Source organism: Strigops habroptila, chromosome 4, assembly GCF_004027225.2.
Source record: "Strigops habroptila isolate Jane chromosome 4, bStrHab1.2.pri, whole genome shotgun sequence".
In the NCBI taxonomy this organism is placed as follows: Eukaryota; Metazoa; Chordata; class Aves; order Psittaciformes; family Psittacidae; genus Strigops; species Strigops habroptila.
The window spans coordinates 24,340,804-24,367,462 of NC_046358.1; the positions used below are offsets into that span (position 1 = coordinate 24,340,804).

Below are 26,659 nucleotides of genomic sequence, written 5' to 3' on the forward strand. Positions count from 1 at the left end.
TCTAAAGGAAAAGAAACCAACAGAAATTGACACAACTGCTTACAACATATGTTTCATAAGAGATCTGCTAATCCTTTGAGTGCAATCTCTCTGCTAAAGCTGGCTTTTATGTGTTCATAGACTTAAAAACCCTCCAGTATGCTGCTGTTTTGAACTGATAATCTATTTTATATAAAAATATTAGGCCCTGAGGAATAACCTGTATCACATAAACATTATGAAAACTGTCCAACAGTACGAATGCTCCATTTATTTTATGTGCCTACTGGCAAGTGAAGCCTTCTGCATTTGCATGAAAACTTAGCAATATTTTACAGCTTACTGGAAAAATAAACACGACATCCACAGCTGAGTTACACATTTAAAACTGGAAGCAAGCAGACCTTGAACCAAAAGCCATGTTAGGTAAACTGAAGAAATCAATTATGTTAATCCAGCTAACGCCTAATACCCAGACACACTGACGCACTTAGAAGTCCCGGAATACACGGTGCAAAACACACAGGAACTCTTTTTTCCTTTACCCCAGTAGCAAAGAAAGTGGGAAAGGGGTATCCACAAATGCCTGCATTATTTTGTATAGCATTAATAACTGTTTTTCTTCTGTTGACTCACAGAAATTCATCAGTTCTTCACCTCTTGCTTGCGTATTCGTGACTAACACACCTATACTTGATTCATGCTAAAACACACCCTGCATGTGCAAGAAATGCCACTGGCAAATACTGTTGAGCTGACATGTCAATATGGATCAGGATTTCAAATTTCCACTCTCCTGACTTCCCAGCCACTTTTCTTATACTAGAGGATACAGGAGTTCCTTATACATAGAAAAAATGAATCCTCCAAACTTTGGAGATTTGAGGTCTTCCAATATAACAGAGATTTTCACCAAGGAAATAGCGCATCTTAGGGCTAAATAAAACTGTTAAGATTTATGACCTGCAAAAATCATGACCATCCTATTAACTTTAGACCTATATATTTACATACACCTGCCTTCCTTAGCCCAAGCCGTATTAAATCATTTTCAGCAATGCAATGTCAAGCGGTAATCCGCTTTGCACAAAAATCCCTTTTTTCCCCTCTCTTGCATATACACCTTTGTTTTGGTTTTGCCTCAGTAATGCCTCACTAACATACAAAGAAATGAATTAGAAGCTCCTGGTTGGTGCTAAACTGTTGTCCTGGCTGCACTGCCGCCATGCCAAATTATACCACTTGTAATTTATACCAACTGCTGCAAACCCAAACCCACCCAACCTCATCACTGTCATCATTTTAATGAAAGGGAGCACATTACTGTCAGTATTAAGAGGATCTGGGTAGATTACAGCAGCAATTTACAATATTTTCTGATTTGTGGGTCTCAAAAAAAATTTCCAAGGCAGATGCATTCCCCATTTTACAAACTAAAGCCTACTGACTCTGTCTTGTTTTTTCAGTCACTTCGCATAGCCTCCAGGCAGCCCACAGACCTCCTCCAGGCTGTGGGTAAGAGCCTGAAAACTCTTCACAGTGTTTACTGAGGGAGCAACTATGCTGACAATCATCTCCCTAAAGAAGAAGGTAAGAAAATTCAGAATAAATTGTATTTTTATCACATAGCATGGAAACTGCTAGATTCTGGTACTGGAACAATATACCCAGATCAGAAAGACTAAACATTATTTTATTATAGTCTTCAGAATTTGTAAAAGCAAGCTCATCCACTGGTTGCTGTTGCTTTGTTACACAAGATAACTGGAGAACAGCTGTGCCTTTGCTGATGTACTTACCCAGAAAATACCTCTCCCTCCCTTTTTTAAGGTAAACTAATGTCTTGTGGCAGCTTCTACATATCTGAAATTAGCAGCTGAGGGATTTGACCTCACTCCAATCTGCCTAATCCTCCAACTGGTGCAAGAACCACAGACTGGCAGCAGCAGCAGCACTGCCTGCATCCTCCAGACATGCCCAGGGATGCTCAGTCAGCCTTGGATTCACAGATGGGGAGGATAGGAGAGACATGCACCATCAAAAAGGCAAGTACATGGGATTAGCTTGTCATGTGGAAGTGCAATGGTCAAAAATAATCTCTGGTGTGGTCCTGTGGCCGGATGGTGCCCACCTGCCTGTGCTATCAGGTGTCTCATGCCACCTCCAGCACCAGAGCTGGAGGAGGGATCAGCTGCCGAGGCCACAGCAACCCCCTGCCCAGCAAGCGTAAAGGCTCCCAGGAAACATAGTTACTTGGAGAGTCACACTTGGTCAGCGTGACACCACATCCTTCTCCTCAAGCCTTGCTGGTTACTAAGCCTCACTGTACTGAAGCAACCAAGAGCATATCACTGGTGTCATCAGAGCAAGCCTGGAACTCAATGTTGTCTCCATTTCAGATTAATTTTGGAACCCACAATTACCATGGGCTCCTTAATTAGTCAAAATTAATTAAATTATCCTTACTTACAACAAAGAGAATGCACCTAACCATACAGACATTATGGGCTTATTGTGATGTTATTCATAATGCCATATCCAGATTCCAGTAGATCCAGCAACTTCGCCTTCAAACTTCGCTGTCACTAAAAACTGCAGCAAAGAACCCCCTTACAACCCCATGGTTGAAATATGGATATAGACCCCAGCAGTAATATTTAATGCATGACAACCAATTGTTACTGTAACACAAAGCAACACATCATGCTCCATCCCTGCTCTCCCTGCAGTCAATGGAAGTTTTTCATCATTCATTTAAATGGAAACAGGATTAAGCCTGTTACTTGGCCTCCAGTAAAATAACAGAAAGGAAAACACAACAAGTACAGTACAAGGGGAGTCCTTTCCTGCAAAGCACTTTATCAATCTTTCAAAACCTAAAATGCTCCCAGAAACCCATTGCTAGCTTGCTGTCTCACCCTAAATGGAGGTGTAACTGTATGTCTGAAGACTATTTACTCGTCCTACCCACAAAAAGGACAACTGTTGCACTGCCACTTCAAGGGACTTCCCTGAAAACAGCCCAGAAAAGCTTCCTCTTGCGAAGGTCAGGGAGGATCTCTCTCTGACTCTCTGTGGAGTCTACAATTTTAAATGTAATCCAGCAAGAGTGGTTTCAGGAAGATCCAGCAAAATTGTCTGTTATTTTTGGGACCATACACCATTGATACTTATGCCAACTCCATACAACAGGTAATAAATATGGGGTTTAGTCAAACTATTGTTCATAGCCACATGCCTTCATGAGAAGAGTTTGGCAGGTATTAGCGTTCATACACAAAATCATTATTGTAGACTTCTAGAAGTTGCTTTATTTTCCTAAGAATACACAAAAGTTACTGAAAAATAGATGTGTGTTGGAGAAGATCCATCAAGTTCCACATACCATGCCAAATATTACTAACTCCCTTGCTTCTTTGTTATGTTACATTAACATGCAAGTGGTCAGGCTCATCCACTGAATTTCCACTACAGGCAATTATGTGTAAAAAAGATAAAAATTGCATTTCAAAGGGAACTTAATTACATCATTGCTCAGGTTTGTGCATAACATCCACTCCGACATACTACACTTTGCTCTAGGGCAGATTTAAGACATTTAAATGTGGAGGGAAAGGGGTTCTTCCTAGCGATGCCTTACTTACGATTCCTAACACCCACCCTTATTTATTCTGAAAGCAGTTTTTCCTTAGCGCTTTACATCTGTGGGATGGCAAACCTCTGCACCAGGACCACTTGTGTGCCTGAAGTTAAAGCAAATCTGCTTAACTTCCTATCTGATAGAAGCAGGCTGCACTGGGAAATCCTTCGTTCACAGCTGGCACCTAAAACAGAGCATTCATTGTTGAGATTTATAGAATATTGTTTCAATATTACAAAACTATAAATTAAAAAAGAGAAGTGTTTGCACGTAATACTGTTTGCTTCATTTTGTGTAACCCATTTTGACAGTCTCTTCTGTTCAGGATCTGTCTTCACAAATTAGCAGCTTAGCTGATCTGGAGTTAATCCTTCTTGGAAGGGTCAGCTTTGACCCTTCTTGCCCAGCCCTGGTGAGAGTGGGCAGACAAGCATATGCTGGCCACACAGATTTGTTTTATCCTCCTTGTATTGCCAGCTACAGCACTAGCAGGACTTCCAGCCCCAAATGAGTCACATCAAGCTTAAAGGTTCCAGTTGAGATACAGAGACTGCTGCATTTGGGAGAGCAGTCAGGGGCAGCAGCAAGGCTGCACTTCAAGACAATGCTGCAATGAAGATGGCTTCATCCAGAAATGTCTCTTCTCTTCCATCTTTGTAGAACCTGAAAAATGCAGTTATTTCTTTCTGGTTTTTAGTACATTTCTCATTACCAAGCTCTAATAGCCAAAACGGAGCCACCAAGGAGTATAGAAAAGATAACACAGGGAGTCTTAGGGAAAATACCTGTATTTTTGAGGAATTATCATGACGCTTGATGGGGTTGCTTGGCTGACTGCAAGTAATTAAGAGGAAAAAACATAGTGGGGCATGAAATGACAGAAATGATTGTGGAGGCTGGAAGTGGGGAAGCCATGGTTTAGGGCTAACTAATCAACTTCAGAGTTGAATGCCAAATTCTGTGGGCTCTACTCAGGCATGCCAGCTGGACCAGGAGACTTCCACTACCCTTTGTATTTACAGACACAACCATTTCCTTGGGGCAGACATTCACTTAGCATTGTGAAAGCTCCCCTGATAGAAATCAAGCTATCATGCTTTGAACCTATTATAGATTTACTTTGTTTCAAGCTGCTCATGATTCTCTCACCTTCAAACAAGCTGTTTTCCGGTATTCTTAGCTGTTTTTACATTTACCTTATTTTTTATTTCCATCTCCCACTCATCCACCCCTCCAATCTTTAAATGATTAATAACTATATTTTTTGGGGGACTTATCTAGTAATCCTTATTGGTGTCATAAGTTGATAATAACATAATACAATTATTAAAGTATAATAATATTCACACAGAACATGTGAGGTAATTCACAAACCATTTAACACATCTCACTCTACTTGTCCACTGAGTCTGCCTACAGAAAGTCACAGTTGTGACTTTTTTAAACCACACAGTTGTGTGGTTAAACCTGGTGTGCAAGAAATAGGTGCTGATGCTGATTTACGAAGCTGACAGAATTCTCTCAATGTCAGCTTAAACAGCTAACATAAATACAAAAGCTGGAATAGAGAGATGTGTGGTCTGTGCTAACCTCGAAATGAGTAAGCTGTAAGTCATGTTCCTGGAGCATTTAAAGAGTACTGCAAACTCTAATGGGCTAATTTGCTAAACGTTTTCATCAGTTTCACTACAGTAAATACAATAATGGCTAGGATGCGGGGAAAGTGTTTCAGGAGTAGTCTTAATAGAAACAGGTAGACATTTCTCTCTGACAACTGGATTTACAGAACAAAAAAGCCCGGGAGACCCTCTGAACACAAGTCAGTCAGGTCACCCAGGCTTGTATAGATCGTATCTGAGATTCAAGCTCATTATAGATAAAACCTGATGTAGTGCAGTGGCTCTCCAGCTTTCCCACCAGATTCATGGCCAGCTTTCCTCATGACCCCACTTCTCTTTGGGAGTGTCATTTCTCCAACACATCATCAGTCATACTTGTGACTCCTTCTGGGACCTCCTTTTTCAAAGTCTACTTCCCTCTCCAAGCAAACTGCAGGACAGTCGGTGTCACCATCGTTCACTCTACCTCTGCCCCAGAGCACTGAAGAACTTACACCCTCAGCAACTCAGCAAAACCTCATAGTGAAACAACAGCACCCAGCCACTTGATCACTCTAAAGTACAGCAGAAGCCCATAGGGACTTTACATCCAGATAGGAGCTTTTAACCCTCAGTGACATGCAGACTCCTGAACATTGTCTCACAGACATACAGAAAAATAGCAGTCACATTTTCGTATATAATATGTAGGTGCCACAATGACTACCTCCATTTGCTTTTCTGAGTCCCATTTCCTGGGACCCTTGAAAAACCAACCCATGGAACCAGTGGTCACAAGTCCTCAGTTTGCACTCATTCCTAGTTGCCTGCCTGTGCTGCCCTTGCCCCAATTAGCCTGAAGTGAAGCTCAGTTCCCAAGGGAGCTGCTATTTTTTTTTGTCTCCTGCTCATCTTGCATGTACACATTGCAGACCTGCCTTTGGTGCTGGGCTTTGGCTGCACTACCAGTGGGAGATGAGTGTTTTGCACTGAGCATCTGCTGCAGGTGACTGGTCATCACCCTTCTCCACTGTTAAACTCCAGCATCCAAACAGTTTAATACTAAATAATTACAAGAAAATAGTACAAATACAAAGCCTCCTTCATAAGCAGCTCTCAAAAAAGACTGATGCTGTTAAATAAATTCATGACACACCTGCAAGATAAATACATATTTTACAGAGCAGGAAATGGAAATACTGGTACCTACAGCATTAAGAGGAGCAATATGAACACCAGTTCACCTCCAAAAGGAAGAGTATCTATGAGTTACTCTTCTTTCTGCTAATAATGAGACATTCATTTTGAATTCTCCCTTATTACACTGGCATACCCAGTGGGAATTCCCATGTCCAGTATCTGTTGTAGACATCTATTGCAGATATTTCAGTTGCAAACCTGAAAAGAGACAATTTGTGCAGCACCCAGGTCTCACACTAAACCAGGACTTTGGGAGATGACTTGCTAAATTTGGGAACATGCATGCAATCCTGGCATGTCCAGAGAAACTTGCATAACCTTCTGTCACCTCTCAGTGCTCTTGAGCATGGGAGAAATGAGTAGAAATACAAAAATCAAGTATGCAAAACGATAGCGCAGGGAAAGAGATGTTCCACCTGGGCCTGAGTGTCAGTCCAGAACAGCTCTGACCTCAGCACCACCAGTGAAAGTCCACAGAGAGCCCTGACCTCTTGGTGTCCGCTGTGGCATGTAAATAGCACATCTGCCAATTAGCGGAGATTTAGGGCCAGCAGGGTGGCCGCAGATTGATGCCCTTGTAAGCCAGCACATCTGCTTAGGTTATGTTGCTGAGATTTTGAAACTAGGCAATGGAGTTAATTTTAACCCATCACTTTTCTGGTAGGTTTTGCAAACTGAACCGTAAGAATGCAAATGATTGTAAGGGGAACTCCAGCCATCAGTATCTCAACTCAATACATTAAAAACATGCTATAAGGGAACTACTTTGCAAAAGGCACTTCATGGAGGAAGTGTAGTGGTTCTGAGAAGGCTCCCAGAGCCATGCCATGCTCCAGAAAACATTCCCTTCAGCTCCACCTGCTCCAATAAGGTAGGGTCACTGCTGTCTCCTAATGGAGAAACTCCACTGCTCCAGTAATGCTTTGATTCACACAACATTTCTTTCTGCAGTGAAGTGTGGTTCACTTTCAGATTTTGCATACCACCTTGAAGATATACTTTGGGAGTTCCTAAAAATAAAACCCAAGTAAATATTTAGAATTTCCTAAAAATTAATCTAGCAAATGGCCTGGGGAAAGACCATCAACCTAATTAATCAAAACCAGTAAAAAAGCAACTTGACTAGATCAGGTTGCTACTAATATAAGCTATTTCCCCTCACCCTTAAATTACAGAAATAAAACCAAGAAGTAACTAATCTTCTAAAATACACATTATGCAAAACCAGAAACTGAACTGTCAAGTGAAAATACATGACTTAGGGCTCTCACTCATGGGCTAGCCATACCCATATTTCAAGAGAACAGTACCTTAAACAAAGGTTTTGAAAGATCATAATCATAAGTAATAATCAGGAGAGGCAGACTCGTACATGAATACAGGAAATCAACATAAACGTCTTTCATTAAAGCTGGATTTGCTTTGCTTTGGTTTCCCTTCAATCCCAGAAGAAATGCAAATAAACCTGGACAATTCCCCTGGAGCTGACGGAGGCAGACCAGGAATGAAAGAGGATCACTCTGTCAAGTCAACCTTTCCCTCACTGCTAGGGGATGCATATTAATGTAGCATTGCCACAAAAGCTTAATTACCATTTTACACAGTTATAAATTATCCTATGAGGCCATAACCAAAACACAGACCTTCTGTATTTATGACATACATCCTCTCCTTCCCATCCAGTCACATTAACAGTGGTCAACAAATTCCCTGCCACCCTGCTCAGTCCCCCGATACTTACGTGCCTGCCATTTGAGGAAGACCTGATCAGGTAATCCTGCAGGAGTATGTGCTCAAAGCCAGCACGTGTGGTTAAATCAAAATAGGCTATTTCACCTGATTACTGAGCAGAAGACAAATTTGGCAGGGATACAAACCAGGAGTCTCTATGAAGGCTTATAACCAAAACAGGAAAGGGAAGCGCTACTGAGAGAGCAGAAGGGCAGGAAGTAATGCTTGTGCAGCAGGGGCGGGGAAGGGACTTTAAAGAAGAAATGTATTCTTTCTTACAGCTGATTTACCAAGTAAAAGTCCAAACAATATAGATTAAGATTAGATGCACTGCCTTTGCCTCATTGGCGGCATGGATATTAAAAACATTTCGCTTATTTTCTCAAGGCACAGGTTCACTGTCCAAGAGAAACCAAAAGCAAACAAATCCCAGACAGAAAAAATCGCTATTATTCATTTATTGCATGGGCGTTTGCATGGTGCAGAACCAAACCCAGGGGCCCCGGTGGTACCGAGGGCCCCGTCCTGCCTTGCAGCCAACCTGGCACTGCCCAACAGCTGGCTGGGGGCCACTTCCAGCCCAAAAACTTGAATTGGTGCCTCACAGTACCCAGGATACTGCATGCTGACTTTCATCTCTCATGAGATGAGACGGGAGCTGCCTTACACCTGGATAACTCAAGGCCCAGCCAGAGCAAAAGCTTTTTTTTTGTTGCTCTTCAGTCCTAACATCCTACTTGGGGCATCACCATAAATACAGAAACTAAGAAACACATCTTCACGGAAGGAGGTCATAGCCATAAGCAGGAGGATACCTTATCTTACAGCTTCTGCTGTAGAAGATGTGCCATCCACTGCTATCTTTCAGACAATTCTGTCTACCATCTGTCTTTTTTAATGGACTGCCTTGCAAAACTTAAGCCTCCTTGAGCATTTTGTGCTCACAGGAGACCCCTGAGAGACTACAAACCTTTGTATCAATCCTGCCATGAGCTGCCCACACAGGTGCTTGCATGCATCTACATTCTCTATAACAAGGAGGTCGGGTTGTCCCTGCAATAATGCTTCCATCTCCTTTGCTATCTCTACAGGCTCTTGTTTGCTTGCTTTGCTACTCCATTAACTGGGTATTGCCATTTAGCTGTGACAGAAAGATGGCCTAGTGACACAAATTGAAACATTGCAAATTTGCATCCTTCACCTTAATAGCACTTTTTAAAGACATTAGTTAAGAAAACACTTCTCCCATGCTGCTACTTGAGGCACTCCATGATGTGACCCAAGGAAGGTAGTGCAGGATCAGCATGTGGAAGGAGGAAGGAGGGTTTGCACCCACTTCTGTGTCTCTGCAGCATTTTGCTGAGCCACTTTGTGCCCACCCGGACATTGCACAAACCAGAAACAGGCACGTTACCTAATCTGAACAGAGTTTCCCTAATCGCAATGCAAATTAACCACCTCCCTTTTCTAAACCCTTGCACAAAATCTTATCTTTCTCACCTACTTTGATGCCTTTTGCCCATCTGCCCGAACTTGACCTGGAGCAGGGGCACACAGAGTGTTGACACCAGGTAACCTCCCAGAGCACCCCACAAACTGCAGAGCTGCTCAGCTCTTGAAGGCCTGATGGAAACACAGCAAGGACCTGTGGCTTTACCACGGAGGCAGCATGTAGCATCCCATGCGCACAGGCTGTCCCTGGGACTCAGCACTGAAGGCTCTGAAGTCGCCACTAATGAGAGCAAAACCTGAAGAGCCCAGAGAAGACCAGTCCTCAGGATATCACACAATCCCTCACGTCCTTGCAGTGGTTTCAGAGTGCAACATACATGTGAATTTCCATTTAATATAGCAAGAAGAGAGGAGTGTACGAAATAGGCTGAATTTGGCAAGGCACACCAGCTACATAAACACTTCAGCTCAGTTTCTGCTGGGGAGAAAGGGCTGCAAATGACACTCTACCTGAGCAGAGGAGCAGAGTGCTTTTCATGTTTGCTGGTTTTCCTGTTACAAAAGATTGCTTTCATGGTCCGACTGAACGACATGCAGAAACTTTTGGTGAAATGGCAGCTAGTAAAAACATGGGTGTTAAAATCTGCTTGATCTCAGAGTTGCTAGTCCATCACTTGTTCAGCTGCAGCTTCTGATTCCTCTGCAGTAAATCTCTGTATGACTGAAGGGTTTCAGTTTTCAACTGATGGGGGAAGTTTAAAACCCAACAAGAAATAAAGTTCTCACTGACATTTAAGTAATGCTTATTCTGTTGTGCCTTTTTTTTTAATGTCTTTTTTTCTTTTTCTTCTGTTTAATGAAGCATTTTATTATAATTTCAACTTGCCAAGTGGCAGTTCCTCTGTATAGCTCATACACTGCTTAGACTATTACTGTAAAGTTTGTCTGTGTACATAGTACTTTACTGCATGTCTTAGAAAACAAGGACATAACCTGAAAAATGCATCTCCAAATACTTGTCGACTCAAATCACTAATTGCCCAGATCAGCTCCAATGTTCTAGGCAGACAGATGCAGGAAAATGGACTAAGGAAAGATCTGAGCAGCCTTTTTATTTCTCTGATTTCATGTGTCTGGGATAGACATGGTCACCGATTTTGGGCAAGGAGACAGCACTTTCTTGTCAGAATAGTTTTCCTGCTAAACCAAGCAGATATGATTCTTCTTACACATACAAGTACCAGCTACAATAATATCAGCTAGAATAATCTGGGTTTAAAGATTCAGTTCTCCTGGAAATAAATACACATTTGAAAACTCCCAACCTCCCCCCAGCTCCTGCTAGCACTGTGCATGCCTGAAGCACAGCAAAGAGCAGGTCACTACTGACACATCCAATGTCACGCTGGGAAACAGTGACAGTGAGTGGGACAAAGCCCAGCGCTGTCTCTCAGTGCCCCCGTCATAAGCCAAATTAATTTCATTAAGTGCTACAGCATACATTCCAGCAGAAGTGCTTCTAATCACCTCTTTGCATTGCTAAAATGCCTCCATTGCTCTGGACTAGAAAGGGAGCACTTAGAAGGAAACAGCACTCTGGGACAAATGATAAATAAGACTCAGTAGCTGATTTTTATCCAGTCCTCACAAAGGACCATATGTTGGATAAACAGATTATTTCAGTCATGTGTTGAGATCTGTGTGAGAAGATCAGGATTCCTGAACACAGAAGCAAGGCTTTAGTTGCAAGTATGTGAATATTCCCATAGGTTTCCGAGCAGCACGTCTGCTCGCCACATACTAGGCTTTCATTTTCCAAAGACATCCAAGTACTGCATTTGCTTTTTTTTTTTTGAGAGTTTCATTGCCAGATGAAACATGATTTGTGTACGACACTAACATTACATATTTTAAATCCTTAGAGCTATAAGCTGAACCCGGAAAGGTGAGCATCTCAGCCACAAAAATGACTCATCTCCAAATACAATGATTTGGAGATGCACTGTAGAATGTGTTGTGTGTACTCTAAAAAGACTATTACAGACATAGTACAAAAATAATACTGTAACCACCTAAGAGCTATTTGAAGGCCGACATGATTAAAACATTCTTTTCTTAATAAGCATATATTTCACACCTTAAATTAACTTTTATACATGTATATCTCTTGGTTTTAATTCACTGTTACTCCCCAAAGGCATCTTATTATATTGCACAAAATTACAAATTTGAATATGGCAAAGTCTTTCATTTAATGACCTCATGATTAAGAAATCTGAAAGTTCACACTGAAACTGTACACTCGGATTTCATAAATTACAAGGCAATTGTATGAATATATGCACAAATGCTACATAAAAGCATAAAATATGCGGTTCAGATTTGTAAATATATTCAGATTTGCAAAACTAATTTCACAGCTGTTAATAGCCTCTGAATATAAGACATTTCTGTATACACTGAGATTTGCAACTGCTAAACATGCTGATGAGACAAAAAAAATCCCTTGCCCTCAGAAGTTTAACCCTGTACATTAATATATGCTATTCCTTTCTCAAATCTATTTTTTTTTTTTTCATGCTCTCCACTCATTTTAAAGGAGCAGGAGAGATACTGGAGAGTAGAATACACTTATTTAGTACTACAAGAGTTAAAAATGTGAATGAGGTAAGGTGCTAACTGCCACTTTGACAGCAAAACAATTATTCGTGTGTTGAGCATATTTTACACAAGAGTCTTCCTGATACTATTAATTTAGGATGCAATCCCACCACTGCTGAGGTCCAAGGAAGTTTTGCATGGACTTAAGAGGGACAAGACTTAACCCTTGGTATAGATCCATTCAAGTAGTGATAAACCAATATATGGCAGGAAAAAAAATAGATATTTATACCCAATCTTTTAAAGGGCTTGAGTTATGCAAGATTTGGGGAGTCCTATCTGTTCTTATCAGGAAGACCCTGACTCTCAGCTCATGCAGTGCCCTTTTCTAAGATGATTTCATCTCCACCCCTCACTCTGCAGAGGGAACAGTCAGGACTCACCTGCTTTCAAGGGGACTCTTTTAGCTGATGCAAACAGCTTAGGTCTTGCATTAAGGAAATAACTGTATTGCAAAGAATTAACTCTGTGGCTGCCTTCAATTTTCCTCCCTATAAATTGTGATGAGCAATGGGCAGTAAGCCCAGACCCCACGTTAAGCAGCACGGAACAAGTTATAGACCATATGGAGAGAAATAAACTGCCACTTCATACACAGGATATCTGTAATGCTTTTTTGCTTGAGTCAGCTAATTGCACATCCGCAAATCAGCACATTTATAACAAATGGAGCGTTATGATATCATAGGAAATTTATTTAATATGATCAAAGTTTGCCAGAAAAGTTCCCCTGAAAGTATGAAAGTACTTAACAGTCCTGAGTGCCTGGGACATTTTACGGTCTGTATTAAACAAACACTTCCATGTTGTTTCATGACAGCCAGTGGTACAAAGGACTGTATCTTCTAAGCCTCCATGTATCTTCTAATCTCACTGCAGCCACCAGCACAGGCATCTCCCTGCAGCAGGCAGAAGGTATCTCCTTGCTCATAGAAGCAGCCACACCTGCTCTAGAAGCAGGTAAAGATCAGTTACTGCTCCCATCAGTCTCAGATGAAGCTATGATCTCCTGTCTTTTCCAAAGGCTGTGAATTATAGTATAGACTGTTATAAACCCTCTTCTGTACTGCAAATTTTAAGAGGTGGACTTAGCTTTTCCACATATTTTTATTTTTATGTTAAAGCAAAGCAATGACCTTGATCTGAAGAGCTATTAACAATGATCTGAGTGTCAATACAAACTTAGTGGGGTTATCAGCTGAAAAACATTTTCGTGTTTATGCCACCAAACATATGCTATCGCCCAACATCGTTCCACAGCAGATGTATTTTCATTTTCAGCTTTCGTTTTTCCTTATACTTTAGTAAACAGATTATCACAAGTGGTTTCAGCAGCTGTAGGCAGTGGTGATTTGAACTGCATACATTATTTTTGTTGCTCCTAATTTATGGGGAGGTCACATAAATTTCTGGGATTTGAATGTGAAACAAGAAATACCAACTTTACCATAGTCTTAAAGAGAGGTTAGGAGGTTCTCACTCCAAACCAGCACTTGTTCAGTTCTAGTACTAACCTTTATTATTTAATGCTATCCACCAGTAAGTAATGTAATTGAAACGTCATGTTTTACTGAACAGATAAGATACTTGCATCGTGAGATACCTCTATAGCATGCTGTGGGCACTGTAACCCAGTGGAAGTATTTTTATCATAAGTCTTTTAGAGGTTCATGGATGGGTGAGGTACAGCCTAGCAGGTGTGAAGATAAGGAGAGGTTTTCCAGTGTAAGGGATGCTGGAGTGAAGAGAAGGCATGTAAAAACAGCTTAAGAGATTGGAGGGCAAGAAACTCACAAAAAATTATCAGAACTTACATTTAACTGCATTTTTATTACTTGAAGTTCTCTGAAGACATATGCCTCCCTGATGTTCAGGTTGCCACACTGAGAACATTTGATATTCATTGGGAAAGCACTTTTCAGGACAGTAACACCATCCCTTAAAAGTCAGGGCTCAAAGCACAACAGCAAAGTGAAGGCCGTGCTGTGCAGGATGGCTGCAGAAGCTGGTGATCTCTACTGCTTAGGGAAGAAAGATGCGCTAGGATGGCATTTGTTAAGACTACAGGAGGACAAGAGACTGCTTCACACCATGATGAAAAATGGCCTTGTGTCTACCCTTGTTTCTGATATTTGTGCTTCTTGGAATAGGACAGGTTGGAAACAGTAGTCTGAAGGGAAACTTCAACTTGCAGAAGGATCCCTGAAGGTGGAATGGGTACAGCCAGCAGTTTGTCATGTCAACTCACCACATCCTTCACCACCATGCAACACACTGTGGTGAGCACACACAGGGAAGCTGTCTCTTATAACAACAGTAGAGCATCCATATTCCTTCCGCCTTTACCTTGTCTTATAGTAGATAAATAGTAGCTCTTACAATACTCCCTTGTAACATTTAACAGGATGTTGAGCTAGTTTTATGTGACTTGATACCTGCTCTATCCTTGCTGAAGTTGGTGGGAAAATTCAGCTCCAGCAGAAATTTATCTTTCGTATCATCTGTGTATTTGCAGGTATGCTTCAGCAAGGAAGAATAACAGATTATGCCTGGGCACAAAAAACAGTGTGCAACTAAGTCATAGTATGGTTTTTGATTAAGTATCTTCATTCTGATAAAAAGTGAACATTGCAGGTCTGATCATTTGTAGATTTACAGCATGGAAAAGGTACAGCCCTCTTCAAGGTGGGCATAAACCAGCAGCAAATGTAAATAAACTGTACTAAAAAAATCTGTATATTAACACGCTGTAATCAGAGTGTGTCCCTAATTTCACAAGAATGATTTTCAGACTATTTTAGTAAAAATAAACACTAGGAAAGCCAGTGAACAGAGATGTACAGTAAGAAAATTCCTTGTCCAAAACTACTGACAATACTTAACAAACAAAAATCATCCTGGCAGCCCCTTCCTTCCCAGCTTCCCTCCTTCCATTATTTCTTGGCAAAGATTTGTCCCCGTTGCCTGGCAGATAAAAATATTTTATGAAAGCCAAAATTGAAACAGGATCCCTGAGCACATTTGTGCACCAGACTTGTTTGTGTGCAATGTTTGTCAAATAATGGCAGAAGTATTCCTGCTTTCCCATGATTTTTCCCTTTTCCCCCTAGCAACCTTCCTTACTTCTTCTAAAATGATGTTCTTGACTTTGATATGTCCCCTGTGACATTCCCATCCTGCAGATACACCGTACAGCAACACTTCTCAGGGGTTACGTTCCTACTAAATGGCCAGCTACACAACACATATAGGTTGGCAGCAAGTGGCTGGTCAACTAGACCATGTGCTGCCTTTACCTCAGGATGAGCTTCAGTTTGAATCATTCTCTTCTCCACTCACTTGCTGAGTATCACAAACCAGTGAGACTTTTATTCCTTTGTCAAACTAGACTGACGCTTCTGAGTCTGCTGCTCAGCTACTGGGACAGTGGTAGAGAGATCAAAAAGGATGTAACAGACATAAAATTGAAGCTACTGCATAAGCCTTATTTCCTTCAGAGAGCAATCTAAAGAGAGGTTGGTAGTAAGGGCCTCCCAAAGAATTGCTGATCACCCCCGCCTATGCTCTCAGCTCCTACACCTGCAGCCAACAACTGCCAAAGCCTCCACAATGGCATGCACAGTCCCTTTTAAAATCAGCTTCAGGCTATTGCCAAATACAATATAATTTCACTGCTGATGTTTATGTGTAATAGTATCCAAGACTAAATTTCTACTAAAAGCACTTCAGGCAGTAAATTTAGGCATTTTGGCTACACGTAGCCTGCTGATCATTTCATTAAATCTTATGAAAGCAATCCCCTGTAACGAACATGTTACAGGATGTAACAAATCCCCTGTAATGAAAACGTGGGGTTTTTTGACCCCACACTCCTATCAGAAAAAACTTCATGCACCCCAATATATATTTCTTTATAAATTATATTCAGGTACTACTGAAGTTTTAGTATCTTCTTCCCATACTCCAGTGGATTGTCTCATGCACACCTCACTTTGAGACCATTGCATGGTAAGACAACAAATAATACAGACCCTTACCTCAGCCCTAAGAGAAAGCAGGTCTAGAAAAATGTCAAGACTTTGTGAAGCAGGATTCTCTATTTCTACTGAGCCACAGTGTCCAGCAAAGTGAAATACAACATGACTGGAAATTAAAAAATTAAGGCGAAGCAATTATCTGTAAAAGTTCCAAAATTGTAAACTAGAAATTTAAAGTCCTTCTGCCAATCAGGAAAGGTATAACAATCTAAAAGAAGGGGGATGGAATGATTTTTCCTCAAGTTAATGCTGATTAAGAAAAATAAAGAACCAAATCATCTTTGAATAACCACGAGACATGGAAGACTCGCTTATTCTGTAGTGCTGAGCTGTAAAAAAAGACCGCATAAATTCCTTTGACTGCAAATTTACACTCGCTACGTTGCAGCAAACACAGTTACATCTTATAAGGGTGAAAGTTCATTATAGTTCCTATATTCTCTGTCTTGTCCTCTCCTTTGTTATTGGGAATTACACGCTTTTTCAAAAGTAGTATAACTTTCTAGTTCTCTGACATTTTTTTACTGCCTAACACATGCAATATTTTTACCAGCACTCCAGACAGAGATGCCAAAAGATAACCCTTCCAGCTTAATATAGAAGTTCAGCCCTTGAGCCAATATACAGACTGGGAGTGTTTGTTCAACAGCCTTTGTGTCAAGATGTGCTTTTCATAATAGCACCCTGGTTTTATTATAACAGCACTGAAGCATTTAGAACTGTTCTTTTGCATAACTGATACAATGTTTTGAAAAAAAAAATAAAGAGAACAAAAAATTACTCACAAGTCAACAGGATACAGAAAGGAGAGGTGGATACAGAGAGCAGGAAAGTTTCAAAAGTAATTCAACTCTCCTTTCCTGCCAATACCTTCCTGAACTTTCCAAAGCTCCATCATCTCCCAAGATAACAAATTCAGGAGGGCTGAGATGAGGTGGTGGAGGATTTATAAGAAGGAGCAACATACTACCTGCAGTATATCTTCCACCTGGCCAGTGCTAAGGTAGCCCAGCCTCTACAGTAATGCTAACAGCCATGGCCAGGTGGGGTCAAAAGGCAAATTCCTCTTTCAGGTGCAGCAACCATTTCTCATCCCCAACAAGAATATGGAAATCAGCATCCAAAGCTGTACTATGATTAAATTGTTAATAAAAAACCCCAAAACAAAAACCAAAAAACTAAAACCAAACCAAAACACACAAGACTTTTTGAAATATTTAATAAATTGCCATAACCTCCAACATCTTCCCTCTACATCCATGCTGCCGCCTTTCTACACGCTGAAAAGCTTACCAAAACCAGAATTGATGCAGAAACCTTCAGCTAGTTCACAGCAGGATCTCTCACAGTGAACTTATAATTGCTGTGTTATTAGCTGAGCAACGTTTCAGCATTATTTGGTCTGCTGAAACCAACTCCCCAAAGTGCAAACATAATACAAATCAGGCAAAGCTCTGAATCATCTCTTGGGCTGCATATTCAGTTTAGGCAGTTACAGCTTAATGGATAAAACACTGACCTCTGAGACCCCTATTCAAATCCAGCTTGTGTTCCCGTGATGGGCACTGGAACTGGGTTAGGGAGCATAGTTTCAAAGAATCATTTTCCTCAGTACTGTCTGCATTTTTTGCCACAAGCCTTTCTCTTCAATATTTCTGCCTGTCCTTGCCTGTCTCATCTCTTTCTGCCTAGGCTGACTGGCTTCTAACACCCAGAGAATGGTCCTTATTTACTTAATAATACAACCACAGCTGGAACTCAGACCGTGAATTTGGGGAATGCTCCTCTGAAATACGTGATGTGTGAAAACAAAACTGCCCTGCCTCACTGATGGTTATGGTAACCTGCGCAGGGAATGGTTTCCAGCTTGTAGCTTGATGTTACACAGCTAGTGGACTCCTTAGTATCTGTCTGGTTTTCCATCTTTCCCCCATATTTCTCCTGGATAGCAGCATTTTGCTCTTCAGGACTCCTTCCGCCTGCCCCAGAACAAGAGAAAAGGCTAAACAGAATAGAACAACATCTATTAATTGATGTGCCATATGCCTCATTGCGCTCAGTCTCTCACTTTCACTGCCAGTTAGTTAAGTCCACACCATTTTAAGAAAATAAGGATAAGAATAAGAATAAGGAATACGAATAAGAACAAGAACAAGAACAAGAATAAGAATAAGAATAAGAATAAGAATAAGAATAAGAATAGGAGTAAGACCTGCTGATACATGAGGTTTTCTATGTCTTGGTTTCTGTGCAGGCTCTGTTGGTCTGTGACATGCCTGAGGCAGGTATTGCCAAGCCCTTGCCATGCACATTGCCATACTCACTGCTGTCATGCTCAGTGCCTGGCTCTGTCTTTGGAGTCTTAAGGAACTGCATGGAGTAGCGTGAAAGCCATTACTACAGGGTGAGGGAGAGAAAGAAATGCCTCCTGCTGAGCAGGGGTACCAGCAAATAATCAGGGTACAAACGGTGTGTGAGCTGTGGAAACCCGTATTTCCAAAACAACAAAGCTCCCCAGCTCATTCCTAAAGGTACTGGCCAATGTGGTAGCCATCTGTGACCCTCTCTGAGCCTCCTTTGTTCAGGAGTGCAGAGAGCATCACTTAACCAAGAGCCAGAAGAGCCCACAGGCCATACTTGTACTGAGCCAATATAAGCCAAAGTATACAAACTAAGAAACTAGTTATACTTATGCATGATCTCCATGTAAAACTTATTTTACACACAAACAAAAGAAAAAATTATTTCATCCTTTTCATTTGCAGTATTTTGATGCACATATAAGGACAATCTTATTCTAAAAGAAAAAAAAAAGGAAATAGTATACCTTAGTCCTTCAACTTATATTCGATAAGAAGTGGAAAACCTAACTAAAAGACATAAATTGATACATCTGTCCTACAGTAATGAAAACAAATTAAGCCTGATTCAGTTATTTCAGTTCTGTTTGTTTTTTAGTGATAAGACTGGGATTTCTTAAAGTACGCTAGATACCACTCTAAAATCCAAGGGAGACTTGGCACCTGGCATCCTCTGCCTGAGCTTCTTTATAGGAGCAGTATTTATAATACTGGAAAAGTGTTGAATAGTTTAATTTCAGCCTACTGAAGAGCAGCCCCCAGGTCATAGATCTGCTGCAGTTAACTTGGCAGAAGCAGCACTGTCTCTTCAGAGAAGGGCATCATAAATTTGGAGTACAGCTTCTCTCTGGGAGGATGAAGAGCTTTCATTTTCTATATTACAATGGTCACTGAGCAAATGCAGAAAAAACCAAACCAAACCAAACAAAAAATTTCAAGGAGCCATGGTAGTAAAGCACAGGTGACAAATGGAAGACCACCCCTCTGTAGAAGCCCCAGCTCCCGCGAGGCAGCATGCCAGCATGATGCTGAGGGGGCATAGCAGAAAGGGAGAAGAGACTTTTTTGACTGAGACACTGCAAGCAATTGCAGGTTCTCACGTACCAGTTCCGTGTGTGATGAGTCCAGGAGAAAGGAAACACAAGTCATTGTGCCAAATGCTAATAAGAGCATAGAACAGAGAAACCAGGCCCAAACCATCCATTGTCTGTTTGTCCTAGGCACTGTTCAACATGCCTTTCTTAAGGAGGAAAGAGAGTGTGACCTTCTGTCTACTGCTGTCACTCACCTTCCAGAGAAACGACTAGCCAGATTAAAGTAGCTCATGTCTGTGTTAGCTCATTTGACTAAGGAAAAATCCTGCAGTTCTGAAACCTGAGAATTTCCACTGGAGACTCACCAACTACTTATCCACCAAAAACCAAGATCACAGAAATAAAAATATTATTTTAAAAATTAATTTATTTAAATATATTTTAAAACATTTTAAAATTATTTTGTATAAAAAAATGCTAAACCCAATGTCTAGTTTAAAATACTTTTCCATCTATTTCCATAATGCTACAGGCAATTTCAGTGAGCAAGATATGTACTGCATTGAAAGAGAAGCAATCAAAGACTGTCAGAAAAACAAATGTGATAAACTGTAAATAGCAATCACATCTTTCAGATATTCAAGATGGTCAGTACTAGTTTCTTGGTCTTAAATGGAAGATTTATCATTATGGAAGTGGTGCTAAGTTCTACTCAAAAACAAATGAGAAAAGGCAAAACCAAACTGGTGCCTCCAGTAGAGTACTGGAATGAGGACAATCATGGCAATTTTGCTTTGCATCATTTAACAGAAAACAGTTTTAAATGACAGCACTATATTTCTCTACCTTCATAAGCTTCTACAGCTCACAGTAATACTGGCATTTAAAGCATCTCTGAGCACATACATTTCTTGTATTTGAACAGAACGAAATCAATGCAGGTCAGACCTGCAGTGAGCTGGCACTGCTGGGGAAGGTTTGCTTTGCAGCTCAGGTGGAGGGCTGAGCGGGTTGAGGGACAACCTCTTTTATGTATTTCCCTTTCTGCATAAAGCAAAAATGCCCCGCTCTGAAAAACAGCATTTGTAGGTTGTCACGGGATAAAACAAACCTTAAAAAAAAATCCAGTTTAACAAAGGGGCTGCTTCTTAACATGGCTAATGGCTCAGGTTCCTCTACAGACAAAGACACTGTTTGACCTACTGCTCTAATTAGAGGAGTAGTGATGTTGACATTTACATTGTATAAAGCGGACATGTTAACAGCCAAAGGGAAAGCTGTCAGTGCCTCTAAAGATCACAGCATTCATGGTGATGCACAATGCAGCCTTTAAATATTCAAATAATCAATTCAATGCTCAACTTCTTTCAGTGATTACAAGAAACAACCTCCAAATCCCAAAAAAACAACCCCAACTTCAGTCAGTGCTAATGCTGAAAGATTAAGAGGCAATACATGAATCAGTTTTATTCTGCCAAGTATAGTATTTCCTTCCAGATTGTATGTAATCCAGTTTTGCCACGAAGAAACACAAGCAATTTGTTCTCTCTGGGTTTTTCACTTAAAATTATGACAACCACTAGAGACTGTGGTTCATACATTTGCATGTGTCAAATTCTCCTAAGCATGGAAACAGATACCTCTGCTCATTTATACACAAAGTGAGTTTTAATTTAACTCTGATCTATTGCATAATATTCCCTTGACATGAGCCGCACCATTGCTACAGACGGGCACTTCACATTTTACAGATCAAAATCCCTGCAGGAAATCCTCTCTGTGCAGCACCCAAGTACCCTAGAACAATGGAGAGCCCTTAACACTGCAGCTCAATTAGCTAGGAGCCCCCCTCAGATATTTTCCCCAACATATGATGTTCTCAAGCCCACTTTTACTCAAGGCAAAGCAGAATATTAAGTACAACAGACTGACAGGAGGTTTCCTACTGAAGTTCAAGACCGAAGCTCTCCATTTTCACCTCCTGTATCCTGAGGAAAGAAGTCTCCTACAGGTACAGAGATGGAGAGAGACTCAGCATCACTCATCACATCCCACAGTATGCTGCTGGATGGACACAACCTATCCTGGACACTTTTAGAGCCTGTTTTGTAATTAATTTCTGTAAGTGGATAATTTACTCATTAAGCTGAATTAGAGCAATATGATAATGCACAAACCAAAAATGTAATTCTTATTTATCTTACTCTTTGGTCCAGCCTTCAAAACCACTGCTGCTGTCAATGATTTCTGAAGGAAACAATTTAACCTGGTAGGCACCATGCTGTCCAAGCTTAAAAAATTAAGACTATGTAGTATGTAGATTACACCAAATGCCTCCCATTCTTTTACGAATACTTTCAATTTTTCCCCGGCTTTTTAAGTCTGTTCCGCTTTGCTTTGCCTGGCATCCCATGTGGCCAGCATTGCTCTAAGGGAAGGCACACGAAGTTCATGTTTTTTCCATGCAGCTCCAAATGCACCACGTGGATGTATATATATGAAAGGTAACGAGATGATCTTAAAACACATTATGGTGAAAGGACTTGTGAGCCCGCGAACATGGTTGAAAGGCCGATTATGAGAAGACATTCCCCTATGAATGGCAGAAAAGTTTTGCATTGCTTCAATACAGTGAAATCGGCACCTTGTTTGTTGATAATAAAGAAAAATCAAGCCTGAGATGACACTCGTATATAAACAAAATAAGGAAACAGGGCCACAGTACACTATACATTGCAGCAGGGGAGAGAAAGTTAGGTTCATGTCATTCACTCTTCACTGCACAACTGCTGCTAGTCCCTATTGATCTCCCCAGTAATTGTAAGCAGCCACAGAAAGCCATTTCCACCACCAGGACAGTGCTTTCCAGCAGCAGTTTAGCTGTTTACAATACTTCGGGGAAAAAGACAGAGGAATGTGGAGGAAAGGAGGAGATTCTTCTCCCTCAAATTCATTTTATACTGGCAGAAATCCACTGATCTTCTAGAATTTTTTTTCTCATTTGCAAGGACATATCCTTCCATTCCTTGAAATTCTCTGCTCCAAAAATCAGACCATTTAAGCATAAACTGGGGCACTAAAGGCAGGTACCACAAACACCAGAGGAAAGGGTAGACATACACATAGCAGCATCAAGATACTAGGACACAGGAGGTGCAGCTGCTACTGGTGGATCAAGAGAAGGGAGCCAAGGCGGGTGATGCAGCAGGTATATCGGCATCAAAGAGGAGAGCTGCCCCAGGTAAGAACCTGACCTAAGAAGGATGAGTTCAGAAATGCAAAGCTCCTGATGCCATCCATGGAGTCATTCATCTGCTCACAGAGAACGGTCTCCTGAAGAACAGAGCTGACACTATGTCTTTGGAGAAGAGGGCAAAAGCAATATTTTAGAGGCAACAGACAGAAGATTTGTGTGGAAGGTTGTAGATGAACATTGCAATAGAGAAACTGAGGATGGTGTAAACACACTCCCCAAGCATTTCCGGGGAGTAGTCTGTGAGAGGACAAAACTGACCTGTATAACACCATCATGCGTGCTTTAGTTCATGGTTAGATGGTGTTATGGTGGCATTCAAAGTCCAAGACCCACTTCCCACATCACCAGTCAGATTTGTCATAGCATGGGAGATGACTTTTCCTTTCCACCACATCCTCCTTTTTCAGGAGGAAAGCAGCTTTGCCACAGCAGACTCAGAGCTAGCAAAGGAACAAGCTATATTTATCCTAGAACATTTGCAACTCCTGATGGATCTAGAACATACCATGGTAAAAAGAAATAAATGCTACTTTCCGGTATTGCTGTCAGCACTTGCACAAGCCAAGCGTTACAAAACAGCATCTGATATGACAGTGCTTTACATAGTCCCTGCAGGGACAAACCACCATGTGGAAGAAAACAGGGAAGAATCAAGCCCTTTATTAATAGGAGGCCCAAAAGACTGATATCTCAGTGAGAAAGTTTTGCAAATTTATTGTACAAATTTGTACTGTTTTCTCTTTATCTGTTTAGCATGTGACTGGCACACAATTTCCAAACATTACTATAAAGCAATTTATTTCTCCAGACAATAGGAGAGAGCAGAAAGTTCCTCCAGAACCAGTCCTGCTCCTGCTTTTAAGCCTGGCTAAACGCAACCATTGCAGACTATGGCAGCTGCCAGGACCAGCCACAGAGCCTGCTGTGAATTACTGTTAACAAACACATTTGGTTTTATTAAGCCTTTTTTCTTCCTCCAAGTGTTATAGTTGTGGTTTCTGGAGTAATCACAGGCTCTGTTTAGAAACATCCTGGGAATGAGTGCTTGAAAAGCCCTCGCGAAGTTCACCTCAAAGATGCAGAGCATCGGTTTCACTGGCTGCAGCCTACAGGGTCTAATGCTTCATGGAGGGATCAGTCTCAACTCCACAGTCCCCAGATGCTTCACCCAGGGTTCCCCCTTTCCCTGCCAGGTTCCCACCCTTCCTCCCTACCCTTGCAATAGGTCTTCCTGGACAGAAATCAACATTAAAATTCAGATTAATGTATCAGAGCAGCACTTCCTACTGTGCATGCTTTCAGACCAGATAAACTATTAAGCAGGGACCACATATGAAGAGAGACCCAGTATCTGCAGCTGAGTGGGAAGGCAGTGGGGGGAACACAGAGGAAGACACAACTTTCAGGGATTCAGATCCAAACTTTCGTCCGGAGGGGCTGGACCAGACCACAACTTCCCCATAACACCAGTCACATACGTGAAGTAGTAGTGTTCACAGCTCTTAGGATTTCCACTGGGAAATCTATGAGCTCTTTTCATTTCCAGTATTCTTAATGGGACCATGCCTATGGTGAGGGGGAGGGCTGTGTAAAGGATGCTGCAGGAACTCACATCAGGAAACCAGTGTTTCAACAGAATTACATGCTCACAAGCCACCATCGGGGTTTGGCCTAAGCAGTCACCAGCAGATAGGGCTGAGGAGAAGGGACCAGTGCTGCCAGATGGGGTGTAGGGTGACAGCAGCATGTAGGTCAAGTTTTCAAGAGGCCTCCAAAGTCAGACAATAAGTTTTGCATGTGCTGAGCCTGCCATGGCGAGAAGGGATGTTACTTCACAGCTGCTGAGGCTGTGAGCCTACTGGCCTGCAAATGGATCTGCTTCTTCCATTGTCCTCCTGAAATTCCAGGCTTGGCTCACATCATGTTTAATTCAGGTATTAAGCTTTGAAGCTTTCTTTATTTTTTTTTTCCCTCCAAAAACCCAATACTGAATAATAACATTTCTGATTAGCCAGCAAAAGAGATGACTATGCTACTGGACTGAAAGCTATAAGGCATCCATAAAGTCTCAAAAGCTACCAACCTGGGTACCAGTCTAATGCAATAGAGGAAAACATGTAATTGCAGGCTTATAGACTATGGATCCAAAGCAAATGACCTGTTGATGATGTCTTTATAACACTGATGCTGGGGGTGGAGGGATGGTTGCCAAATGGAAACTTGTTCAGCCTTGGGAACCAACTGATGTTCCCATACCCAGGAATCATGTTGTAGATACTCACAGCAGATGGAAATTGATGGCTGTAATCTCCATGAGGAGGATGCTGGCTGCACTAAGGCAACCCTGCTACCAACCCCGTGTGGCATGACCAGCAATCTGATGTGTGTAATTAGCACAATTCAAGGTTGCAGACCATTGCTGGAGAAATAAAAAATCCAAAATGAGCAATTGCTGAGGGAAGCAGAGAGAGAGGATGGCAATTTTTGTCCATTCACTGGATGAAGATATGACCCTTGAGCAGCTCTAAAGTTAACACATGGGTATTACAGGGACACACATACGTTTCTGTTCCTATAGCTACACAGCGTGGTTCTCTGCCTGCCTAGTCTCAAGCATCAGTGCAGTTTTTACAATGCTGGGCCATGTAAAGAGAGAACAATGATAATGGAGATGACCTTTAGTGTAATAGTGAATTTAGTGAAATACCATTCAGCTCAGTGCAAAATCAGTTCTGTGAGGTACTGACGTTATGAAGAATGATGGCTGGTGCTATGCAGGGAGCGTTGCGTGCTCCATCCAGCTGCACCAGCAAGCGGAGCACACCCACACACCCCATGGTTGGCACTGCTGGTTCAGGGGGCTCAGGGCTGCCTTTGTCTCTCTGACTTTCTGGAAAAGATAGAATCAGGACAACTAACTTTTCGCTATGTGCCACATTTACTGCCAGCAGATTTTCTAGCATGTGCACAGCCACAGCAGCAGCCAGATCTTGTGTTGGCTTCCCCACCCTCCCCCCCATATCTCCATGGCTAAGTAACCTACGATACATGAAGATAAATTTATCTTGGGTGTAACTTCTGGAATAGCACTGTGGCAAGAACAGAATTATGTGGGCCATAGTACAGATGAAACCGTGTCACTGGGGAAAATAATTTCAGATGCATTTCTCCCACAATTAATAGCCCATAACTTTTTTAGAGGAAAGAAATGTTGAGAATTTTTTACTAAATGCAAATTTAAAAGAAAATAGAACATTGATTTTGGAGAATAATTTTCAAATGCTTGTAATGATAAAATGTTCTTCTAATACATAGTTCACAAAGATAACCCCAGGCCAGGGTAGGTGGAGACTAAAAATATTGATTTCATTGAAGCAGAAAGAGTATGCATCAGTTTGAAAGCTGGCCTTAACATTTTCCTTCTTTCAGTCAGTAGCAGAATGGCATAATAGGAAAGCATTTTTTAAAATATCCACTGTGGCTGATACTGTTGAAAACATGCTCTGAAACAGCTCGGATGACATAGAGAGTGACAGAAAGTGGCACTTAGGTTATAGCATGGCTTACACAGACATCCCTATTAGAACAAGAGTTACTTCTTAAGACACATTCATCCTATAATGATTTACTGCAATTCTTAAATTAGAAATAAACAGGAAAAAAAAACCACTTAGAAGCCCATAATACAACACACAGTTGTGTTTATGTTCT

The 26,659-nt window shown here is 41.3% G+C and overlaps 1 protein-coding gene across 6 annotated transcripts in view; it reads right to left on the bottom strand.

The window, feature by feature from the left end:
* The window catches only part of EVL (Enah/Vasp-like), a 150,897-nt gene that overhangs the window by 71,493 nt on the left and 52,745 nt on the right, over window positions 1–26,659 (bottom strand). The window contains exon 1 of one of the 6 annotated variants that reach the window (XM_030482035.1): window positions 8,159–8,300. The exons of the other annotated variants lie outside the window; for them this stretch is intronic. Coding sequence (XP_030337895.1) covers window positions 8,159–8,169 — 11 coding nt within the window. The 5' untranslated portion in view covers window positions 8,170–8,300. Of the gene's footprint in view, window positions 1–8,158; window positions 8,301–26,659 lie in introns of those variants that run through there. 6 annotated transcript variants of the gene reach the window in all.